A 12,261-nucleotide genomic window follows, 5' to 3' on the forward strand; every position below is an offset into this window, starting at 1 on the left:
TGGTGGCCATGTTTTTCAACCAACTGGCATAATTTTTGAAATCATCCATATTATTGGGATGAATCTTCTGACTAAGTTTCATGAAGATCAAACAATAAATGTGGCCTCTAGAGTGTTAACAAGATTTAACTATAGCCATATCAGGAAAAATGCCCCGCCCCTTGGCAGCCATGTTTTTCAAGCAAAGGTAGCCATTTTAAAATTCATCCAAGATATCATTGAAACCAATCTTCTGACCAAATTTCATGAAGATTGGACAATAAATGTGGCCTCTAGAGAGTGAACAAGGCAAATGTTGACGTCGCACAATGGACAACGCACAACGGACAACGGAGTACAGACAAAAGGCGATCACAAAAGCTCACCATGAGCACGTTGTGCTCAGGTGAGCTACAAAAACAAAAAAACATAAATACAAAATACATGCATCAAGAAAAAGAAATACATTAAATGGCAGAACACCCCTCTGCAAAATGTCAGCACCATATTGTGGTTTAATTACAGGATCCCACATCATGCAAAATACAGAAACATCTGCACAAAAGCATATCAAAACATTTCATTTGAAATTCAAGTGCAATATTTGCAGGGGTGCTAAATTCAATTGCATAACCACAATTTCAGGTTGGGGATGAAAAATACATCAATTTATGCACAGATTCATGTTTAAGAATTTTGAAATTCAGAACAATTTTATAAAAAATTAGAAGAATGACAAAAGAGAATTCTGCTCTTCCTTGACTAAACTGTAAATTTGACATAAACAAGTGTCAGATAACAAAGTTCAGCTGTTTACTATTCAAAGGTCCATTGCCCTGTCACCCAACAGCCTCTATACTGGTGCAGTGCCTAAATATTCGTGCTGCACCGAATCCAAAATTTCAATCGGATCCGAATTCAAATCCAAAGGCTCGGATATCGAATATCGGTTCGAATCCTAATTTGAAAGTAAAAATCCGCAAAATAAATTATAATTTATATTGTTATAACCAAAATTATGTTTTGAAACACCAGAACATATATATATGTCTTATGAGAAAAGTAATTAACTTTTATTATTATTATAAACTTTACAGCTACTAATATTTATACTACTTTAGCAGCATTGGTAGATGCAGCTGCAGCCGCAATAGCAGTAGTGGAAGCAGAAATAACGACATCATAAACAAAAACAAATACTAAGTAGATGACAAAATTGACTTACGTTGTTCGAAAAAAAAATTATACCTGGGTCCAGATTCCTCAAATTTCTCAAAATCGCACATACACGAAATAGTGTAAGCATTTTAACGGCAAACATTAAGAATAATGTCTCATATTAAACACTCTATGTCAGTCAGATATAATATGAATAACGCTGTATTTTAACAAGCAATAAACGCATCACACGCAATCTGCAATAAGTATCAATAAAATACTTCATAACGACCACTTATAAGCCAGAATTAGTATGCTGATAAACCCAGAAATGCTTCCACACCGAGGATTTTAATTGTTAATGTGCATCGTGAATTTTCTTCTGCGCCATTTTGCACTAACGAAAATAGACTGTGTAGTACCATGTTTTTGGCGAAAAAGTAGCGATAATTGTAACAAACTATATACCAGTAAGCATTTCAAACAGAAAGAAACAATTTAAAGAAACGTATTATGGCGAAAGAAACAATTAACGCAAACGAAAGGTTAAACTCAAATAAGATCCGCATTCGAAACCGATTTTACCAATCACGGTTAGATCCGCGAATCCTCGTTTGGATCCGCGAATATCGGATATTTCGGATATTCGGTGCAGCCCTACTAAATATGCAACATTTGCAAGTTATTTTAACCCTTTCAGTGCTGAAACCGAATTTAGAAGGAATTTGCAAACAGTTTGGATCCAGATGAGACGCCACAGAATGTGGCGTCTCATCAGGATCCAAACTGTTTGCTATTCTGATAGTATTCTTTGGAAAAAAATCAAAGAAAATGCTAATTTTAGAAATTCAGCAGACGACATTTTAGCAGAAGACAAATTTCCCAGCATGCAAAGGGTTAAGGATTTGTAATAAAGTGGAGTCTTGATCAGCACAAGCATTGACATAAATCAAATTAGATTCAAAATGCGTTTTTAGTCTTATTTTGAAAACATTTTGACAGTTTAGTATATGAAAAATGATATGCAATACTTTGAAACCATTTATTTTCGTGAAATTTTTAAGTTTATTCAAAACTATGAATACTTTGTCAACAGGTAAATTCCCAAATTTCAGATTTAAAAAAATTATTTTTCACTGTGACGGTAATTTTCCGATTTCTTGTAATATTTGTTTTCGATAAATTGCGGTGGGGAGTGATAGTGTGCCAATTTACTAGTTTATTTCATGATGAGCAGATTAGTCCCAAGTAAGTACACGGTATATTGTACTCTTATTTGTTTCATAATCTGATTTATCTAGATAAAGAACTTGATGCAGGTCCTGCATGCATTTATTACGTTGGATATTGATGTTTATCATGCCTAAGGATTCATCTTTTTTTTTAAACATCAAACATTATTTGTAACAAACTTAATTGTTCAATCAGCCTACTGACAAAATATACAAAAATTAATGTTTGGCAAATAATAATGGCTGCAAAGGCCTAAGTTGTGTAAACAATGACTGTTATGTACCTTCATTCATCACTTGTCTTCAAAAAAAGTTTAAAATTCAAAGTTCTAGAAGTTAATATTTTTCATGTAATCTGTTTTTCAAACCAACTTCTCATCAGTTCAAAAAGTACAACATTTGTTTAAAGAGAATTTTAAGGGGCAAGTTTATGTAAAATTTTACATATGAAACAGTGAAAACCATATTCCAATTAATGTTGAGAAATGTTGCTTTCATTTAACCTTCAATAATGAGCAGCAGTTGCACTGTTGTAACATACTTCTTGATTTTTCTTTGATTGTTCAATTGAGGAACTATGAAACTGATGCTCTTTATAAGAGAACAAGGTGATTTCAATATTATTTTCATTTTTCCTCATGTTTATTAAAACAAGGGACAAAATTGTCACAAAACAAGGTTTTCATTGTGAAAAAAAAATCTGATAAAGGGAGAAAACTCAAACTGAACTTTTGAAATGAACAAACAAAATAAACCCCCTTTGTAAGTTTGTTTAAAAAAAAAATATATTTTTAGTCGTGGCGACCTTGACATTGGAGATATTGACGTGATTCTTTCGTGCGACACACCGTCCCATGATGGTGAACAAATGTGCCAAATGATTTTAAAATCTCACAATGAATGACATAGTTATGGCCAGGACAAGCTCATTTATGGCCATTTTTGACCTTTGAACTCAAAGTGTGACCTTGACCTTGGAGATATCGACGTAATTATTTCGCGTGACACACCGTCCAATGATGGTGAACAAATGTGCCAAATGATTTTAAAATCTGACAATGAACGACATAGTTATGGCCCGGACAAGCTTGTTCCGCCCGCCCGCCAGCCCGCCAGCCAGCCAGCCAGCCCGCCCGCATTGGCCAATCTAATAACCAGTTTTTTCCTTCGGAAATCCTGGTTAAAAACTTAAATGACAATACTTGTGCATGCACACAGCACTATTTCTTTATTTTATTATTGACAAATTGCTGTACTTCAAAATTGAGCATGTTTTTTTATTTTTTTTCATTTAGGAGGTTGTTATTCCTTATTAATGTAAAAATCTTTGAATCAATATACAAAATTATCAGTTTCCTTAATGAAATCATCTGTACTGATCAAGACCACCAAACGATTAATTCAGTTTTCAAAATGCTTATTTTGATGGTGATGGCAGATTAAGATTAGTGGTGGAAATAGACACTTCACCAGCATGATGACAAATGGAATATTTATGCTTTGAGAACGTCTCCAACTTCATAGCAAGAGGAGACAAGTGAACGTTTTAGAGAATTTGATAAAATCTTGCAAATTGCAAAACCCAACACGTAGGTCAATGACAGATTTTGCCACAACTGATGATCTGCCGACACGGGGCTCCCAATACTTACAGTGGGCACGTGAACCAAATGGTGGTAGAGCTTTGTAAACTCATCCAATCCAATCTCTCCCCTCCTTTGTTGGTCCACGTTCTGAAACAAACACATTTGATAAAAAAATATTTTCCAATGGCATCAGGGAATTCAGATTTTTTCGACTAACTTGTACCAATGTGTTCATTGTCCCGGTGTGTTTAGTACATCACATGCATTGAAACAGATCATAAAACAGGATCATTCATAAGCTTCCAATTATTATTCATTAAATCTTCATCTTTAAGTTTTGGAAATCAGCACTTATATGTTGTATTTTACCCACTTCATTGGTCAACCCTTTCCCACTCAGGTGCAAAGTAAAAATAGCTATGTGCAAACAGCATAAAACCAGAACAGCCTGCAAGTAACTTGCAGTCTGTTCAGGTTTTATGCTGTTTGCTGCTCATCAGTAACTTAGTGTTGGAAATGAAGCCTTTTAAACTTGAATTTGGTAAGAAAGGTCTTTAAATAAAATTTAACTTTCTAAGGGATACAAATGCGTCAAAATACATATCTAAGTGGTAAATGGTTAATATTTTTCAGGAAGTAATTGCAATTAGTAAGCAAAAGCTTGGTATCACTCTGTAACTGGTGCATTTCAAATCCTGTTAGCTAACCTATCATATGTTAACATTTTCATCCCCTCATGTAGTCAATATCAAATTACACTTGGATGGCCAAACTGCTTAATCAAAGGACTGTTGAGATAAGGTTTTATACATTGAATATTTTATATAGTGAATGGGGCCAAAAGTGGACCATCAACAAATCTTTTCCCAGAGCAAGGCACCTTTCATAGTTAACCCATTTATGTCTAGCATCTAGAAACAAGGCCTTAGCAAACAGCGTAGGCCCAGATGAGACGCCACATGATGTGGCGTCTCATCTGGGTCTGCGCTGTTTGCTTAAAGGAATTTCTGTAAGAAATATTCTAAATATAGAAATAAATATACTAGACATCCCTAATTTTGGAAATAAATTGATCCAATTTAGAAGGATGAGATGAGAGTCCACTAGGCATAAATGGGTTAAGCAATTGTGGGTCCTGACGATGACTGGGCAATACAGTTTGTCAATCATTTCCGGATAATCAGCAGTTCCGATTAATTTGTATTTAATTTTCCATCATGCCCCAATAAAAACATAATGATAAGTGTATAAGGTAAACATGAGGTAAAGGAATAAATTAACAAAGTTTTATCAAGAAAGCTTTTGTATTATGCTTCCAGGGGGGGATAAATGCGGCAAAAAGTTGGAACTGATTGAATGAGTTATGCTTTGACATGTGCATATGTATATAAAAGGCTTTATTATTTTAAAATAAACTTTTTGCTGATTGAAAACAAATGCCATGACAATGTTTTGAAATACTTATTCTGTAAGTTGAATGATTTTTAATAATTTTCCGAAGGGTGAACTTAAATTGCCTATTTTTGACAAAAAAACTGCATATGCCGTTTGGCCTAACCTGTTATCATTCAAAAAAATGTAACCCTTTATTTTTACATCTTCTCACATTGACACTAAATCCCGAAAGAAATTATTGTGCTCAAAAGAATTAACATATTTGCCGGGTTATTCTAAACTGGTTGACTGATTGTACCTGGTATAGCTCCCTCAACTTGCTTGTGGTAAGTTTACAGTTGATCTTGGTGGTCCAGGTTTTCATGTTCCTCAGTGACACCCTCTTCTCTCTCTCTATGATGCTGTTAAATTCTCGATTGAGCCACCTAAAATGTTGAATCCACAGTTATGCCACCTGTTATTTGCATGACCATTATTGCCAATGTCATCTTTTAAGTTAAATGCTATCTGATATTTGTACCAATATGTTAAATTCTGTGTTGATCAAATGGAATTTGCATTAACTTGTATTGTTAGAATATTGAATTCTTTGTGAAGACATCTGATATTCACATCGACCTTTACTGTAAGTGTCATTAAAAACAAGAGATGTGTTTGTCAGAAACACAATGCCCCCTATTGCGCCGCTTTGATAAATTTTTATTTATTTTTTTTACCTTTGACCTTGAAGGACGACCTTGACCTTGAACTTCCACCACTCAAAATGTGCAGCTTCATGATAACGCCGCTTTGAATTATTTATTTTTTTTACCTTTGACCTTGAAGGATGACCTTGACGGATGACCTTGACTTTGAACTTCAACCACTAAAAATGTTCAGCTTCATGAGAACGCCGCGTTGAATTAAAAAAAAAGAAGACCTTTGACCTTGAAGGATGACCTTGACCTTGAACTTCCACCACTAAAAATGAGCAGCTTCACAAAAACGCCGCTTTAATTATTATTTGTTTGACCTTTGACCTTGAAGGATGACCTTGACCATTAACTTCCACCACTCAAAATGTGCAGCTTCATGAGAAACACATGCATGCCAAGTATCAAGTTGCTATCTTCAATATTGAAAAAGTTATGGCCAATGTTAAAGTTTTCGGACGGACAGACGCCATATATTTGACCTTGAAGGATGACCTTCACCTTCACCTTTCACCACCCAAAATGTGCAGCTCCATGAGATACACATGCATGCCAAATATCAAGTTGCTATCTTCAATAGTGAAAAAGTTATGGCCAATGTTTAAGTTTTTTTCGGACGGACAGACAGACTGACATACACACATACTGACATACTGACTGACGGACAATTCAATTGCTATATGCCACCCTACCGGGGGCTTAAAAATAACTTCCTAGTTAAGTCACCTGAAATTCTATTAACCTTCACTGTAAGAATACAAATTGTTAAATACATTGTTGGGCCACCTGAAATTAATATCTAACGTTTGTCACAGTAATGTTAACATGTTGAAATCTTGGTTTAATCCCTGAAAGTTGCATCAACCATACTGTCACAGACCCATTAACATGTTCAATTCTTGGTAACACCACTGAAATTTGCATCAATGTTACTGCTACAGAGTCATCAATATAAAGACTTCACTTGCATTTGTTTTCACCATTTTTGGAATTGGGCCAAGGACCTTTTCATTGGAAACAATATTGTGTTGGTGAAAAAAAAATCTTATGATATTTGCCTGTTTTTCTGAGAGGCACATTTCTTGTTTGCTTTGGTGGAAAAAGCATTTTGCCATTAACTTTTATTGTATGTTTAACTAACAAAATGTAAGAACAATAAAAGGCAACAATGTAGCCACTGTGATGGACTACAGAAAAAGATGCCCACTTGTAACTAAAAGAAAATATATTTTCACAAATCTATGCATAATATATGCTTTATTGAAATGAAAAAGATTTATTGAAAAAAAGCCAATCTTTGAAATATTTGGTTAGAGGTCTCTCCTGTTTTGATCCCCCCTCTATACTTTGTGTATCTCAGCTCATTGTTGTTGTTTTTTAAGGTTCTGATTTAATTGATCCAATTGGGAGCCTGTTGCTTGGGTGGAAACAGCACTGGAGTATTTTGTAGCAGGATTGGAAAATGTTTTAGAAGCACTGCTTAAGCCTGTTTCTGTTCTTTTTCAAATTTATTATATGTGATTTCACAAGTCTATCACATCATATAAAAAAAGATTACCACTCATAATATACAAGTTCATGTTTTTAAGGCTTTGTCATCATGTAATTAAATTTATGGTTTGTTACAAAAACATCGTGCATCAACAGTTGGGATTCTATGCATTTTCAAATGATGTCATAAGAAATTAATTAAATGAATTCCCAGCAAAACTGTTTATTTCCTGTTCTAACTACAACAGGATGGACAATTGTCTTGGAAGAAAATTGAATATGTCAATAATTCCTCAAGAGAAGTTGCAAATTCATGACAAACGACCTTTTCCTTCTTTCCATATTGATCTGGGGAACACAATTTCCAAATAAACAATCTCTGTAATTACTGCCCTGAAAATGTCAAGTTTCAGCAACCAGGAAAACACTCACTAATGCAACTGGATTTACAGGCACACAGGGAGTAATTTTACTGCACTCAGAACTCAAACAATAACTTTCAAGTGTTAAATTCAATTCCAATTAAAGACTTAAACTGATATTGATTGAGGCACACATTTGCATCATTCAGAGTCTTATTCAAGGCATAAGGCATATTAAACCTTTTACGTGTTATCTAAGTCTGAATTTGAAACTAATATCAGGTCTTAAAATTATCAATTTTTAATGTCATCACAGTTGAATGAAATTGCATCAAAATCCATAGGCTTATAGAGACAATTGTTACTCAGAATAAACCCGTGTTTAGTATCTAGTGACCAATATTAAGGCTTGTGAATGGAATGGTTGCCTAAACAACATCATATTTCAATTTGGAGATTCACTAAGCTGCCATACCGATAAATGCCTACAGACACAAGTTTGACACACCGAGGAAAATGTTTTGCAATAAGTAATTTACCGGTATATATCTTGACCTTTAATGACAAATATGACCTCAGGTTTTTTTTTCACCATTTTGGAAATGTGGCCAGGACCCTTTGGATTGGGAAAAATTGTGTAGCTTTGACCCAGATCTGGATGCGAGATGAAATAAATGTTGAAATCTAATTATTTTTTTTAGAGGTCTTCAATAGAGAATTTGTAGGTCCCATTTAAGAAAAAAATGTACCTTTTCCCATTGGGAATGCGGCCCCACATTCAAATGAAAAAACAACAACACTGGACCATGGACCTTGAAGGTTGTAATATTAAGTGCACAACACAACATCTCATTTACAGGCAATCAATTAATTTAAAAATCTTCAAATTCAAATCCAAATGAAAATGTTGATTGGAGGGATCAATTAATTACTCCAGTCTATTGGTACATGTGTAAGGGGTCCATGATTGGCCCCAGTATATTGAGGGACTATGATCAGCCCAAGTTTATTTGTAAGGAAACACTTATCAGCTCAAATATATTTGAAAATGAAAAATTATCAGCCCCAAGTTATTTTGTAAGTGCACAGTGATCAGCCCCAGTCTGTTCGAATGACTGTTTTAACTGTTATTATAAATGCCATTTGAAAACAGTTCTTTATTACCATAAGTTATGTTGTGAAAGCCAAAGCAAAAGGTCTAACAATATCAATAAATGCAAATGAATATATGCAGATGTCAAATTTCAGACTTCTTCATATTCTTGTACTTTGTTGTTGATTTTTAAAGATAAAGTATCAACAATCTCTGAGCAAAACACAATTTGTCCCATCAGGAAGTAATTTAAACTCCTAGCATGTTTTCATGTGTACTTTGATATGCAGCAAGTTTACTTTGACATTACATGATAAAGGGTTTATGACCCAAAATCTGTTTAATCAAAATGCATTCCTTATATATGCCTGTCAGGTAAAGCACTGGGTTTAGTGAGATTTCATGATGGGATCATATTCCAAATACTTGATTTAACTGGCATCTATCATGCATCCATCTAGCATTTATCTTGTCAGAAATCTTGCAGTTTAAGAAAATTAATTAATTTGTTGCAAATACATGTATCAGAGAGGAAGCTCAAAATGAGAAATGCAGTCCAACTCCAATATAAGAATAATGCCATGAAATCATGAAGGATATATTGTATTGCTAATGTTAACTCTTGAAGGTAGTTGAAAGCATAGGGATCCGGCACACACACAAAAATGTATATGATATATAATATATAGACAGTTGAAAGTGTAGGTTATATTTCAATTTGCTTATCATTCCGTACCATGTTTAACTTGCACCACATCCTTAAGGACAAGTTTTCTTAACAAAAAAAACAAGCATAAAGGATCGCAAATTGGCCCACATTTTACTATTGTGCAATCTTGTGTTAACTTGGCCAAAACACTGATCAGTGGCACTGAATGGGTTATTTTAATTTCATATTCAACATATCAAGTGTTTTTATGCTCATGGCACAATATTTTTTACATTATTTTTAGATAGATCTTTTGTGAAAGTGAGTGGTTCTGTAAAGACTCGTTTGTGTGCATATGTCAATGAAAAGTTTCATCATTATCTAGTGATTTAATTGCTATGTCTTAAGAATTAAAACATTAAAATCCTTCATAATTGAATTTACTGTCCAAAATACAATTTATAATACAGCAATAGCTGATATGGGTTTTATAAACCTGAGATTACAGTTAAAAAGAAATGCATGTGCTTTACACTCCAGCTTTAAAGTAATACTTTGGTTGCACAGCTGAAATCATGCTATCACAAATGTGTAGAATGTTCAATAATTGTAAAAAAAATAAAAAAAATTGTGCAGTCTGAACAGGCTAATCTTGGACAACACTTTCTGAATTTTGCTTAGAAGAGACATCCTTTCATAAAAAAATAACATTAAAGCCGAAAGGATGTTAAATATCAGACAAAGCGAATGCCTATGTGAAACTCGGGATACGTGAATGTCTTCACATTTTACAGCTTTACAATCACAACATTGCATTCAAAATTTAACAAAAAGACTCCCACCTTTAACCCTTTCCCACTTAGAAGCAAAGAGAAAATGGCTATGTGCAAACAGCATAAATCAAGAACAGCCTGCGAGTAACCCGCAGTCTGTTCAGGTTTTATGCTTATGGCTGCTCATCAGTACCTAAGGTTTAGAGATGAAGCCTTTAAAACTTGAATCTAGTAAACTTTCAATTCAACTTTCTAAGGGACTACAAATGCGTCAAAATACGTACATGTATCTAAGTGTGAAAGGGTTAATATCTTAATTTCATCTGAATAATATTTATTCTTCCTGTTTCATGCCTATGTCAGGTTTGTGTTCTAGTTCATGTTGCCATTTTTCAGTTTTAACCACAATTAACTTTATATCATTTGTAATACAAGAACACCGCGTTGCGGGTGCAGACTGCTCATCTATTTTTCTTTTTAAAGGTGAAAGGACCTATCTCAATTTCAATCACAAAGGAGGGAGGGGTGGAGTGGAGAGGGGTGTATTTGTGGGGTGTGGTCATTTATTACATTATCTTCCAAAAATGAAAAAAAAATGCTAAAAAAAAAATATTTTTTTTGGGGGGGGGGGCATTGTGGGGGGGGGGGGGGGATTCTTGATGGTATTTCAAAAATAAAATAATAAAAATTAATTATTTTTTTTTATCGTTTCCAAAATAAATAAAAAAAAAATGGTGGGGGGTTGGGGCAGGGTATAGTGTTCGGGTGTGGTGGTCATTTATTAGATGATCTTTAAAAAAATAAAAAAATTGTGGGGGGGGATTCGGGGTGGGGGGGGCATGGGGGATGGTTTGGGTGGAGTCTATTGTGGTATGTCAGGTAAGAGTTGTTTTGTCAAAGTATCAATCAAATCTAACCATAAATAAGGAAGTTATAGGGCAATTTTAGCAAAATTTAATAATTTAACATTGAGAGGCAAGGTCATTCAAAGGTCAAGGTAAAATTCCTTGCCAGGTACAGAACCCTCATGATAGCATGAAAGTATTTGAAGTTTGAAAGCAATAGCCTTGATACTTTAGAAGTGAAGTGGATCTAAACACAAAATTTAACCATATATTCAAAGTTACTAAGTCAAAAAAGGGCCATTATTCCGTAAAAATGACAACCAGAGTTACGCAACTTGTCCTTTAGTGTCCCCTTATGATAGTTTGTGAGTGTTCCAAGTATGAAAGCAATATCTATGATACTTTAGGTGTAAAGTGGACCAAAACACAAAACTTAACCAAATTTTCAATTTTCTAAGTATAAAGGGCCCATAATTCCATCAAAATGCCAGTCAGAGTTACATAACTTTGCCTGCACATTTCCCTTATAATAGTCAGTAAGTGTTGCAAGTATGAAAGCAATAGCTTTGATACTTAAGGAACAGTGGACCTAAACACAAAACTTAACCAAATTTTTAATTTTCTAAGTATAAAAAGGGCACATAATTCTGTCAAAATGCCAGTCAGAGTAACATAACTTTGCCTGCAGTCCCCTTATGATAGTTAGTAAGTGTTGCAAGTATGAAGGCAAGAATAAAATGGACCTAAACACAAAACTTAACCAAAATTTTCAATTTTCTATGTATAAAAAGGGCACATAATTCTGTCAAAACGCATGCCAGAGTTATCTAACTTTGCCTGCCCAGTCCCCTCATGATAGTAAGTCAGTGTACCAAGTTTGAATGCAATAGCATTGATACTTTCTGAGAAAAGTGGACCTAAACGCAAAACTTAACCAGACGCCGATGCAAACGCAGACGCCGACGCTGAGGCCAAGGTAATGACAATATCTCATAATTTACAAAAA

The 12,261-nt window shown here is 34.3% G+C and overlaps 1 protein-coding gene across 1 annotated transcript in view; it reads right to left on the bottom strand.

Annotated features, from left to right (window-relative positions):
* The window catches only part of LOC127846016 (1-phosphatidylinositol 4,5-bisphosphate phosphodiesterase gamma-1-like), a 148,009-nt gene that overhangs the window by 113,439 nt on the left and 22,309 nt on the right, over positions 1 to 12,261 (bottom strand). Inside the window, exons 4-5 of the mRNA XM_052377197.1 lie at positions 5,649 to 5,775; positions 4,022 to 4,102 (exon numbers count right to left, since the gene is read on the bottom strand). Coding sequence (XP_052233157.1) covers positions 4,022 to 4,102; positions 5,649 to 5,775 — 208 coding nt within the window. The remainder of the gene's footprint in view (positions 1 to 4,021; positions 4,103 to 5,648; positions 5,776 to 12,261) is intronic.

Source organism: Dreissena polymorpha, chromosome 9, assembly GCF_020536995.1.
Source record: "Dreissena polymorpha isolate Duluth1 chromosome 9, UMN_Dpol_1.0, whole genome shotgun sequence".
NCBI classification, from domain to species: Eukaryota; Metazoa; Mollusca; class Bivalvia; order Myida; family Dreissenidae; genus Dreissena; species Dreissena polymorpha.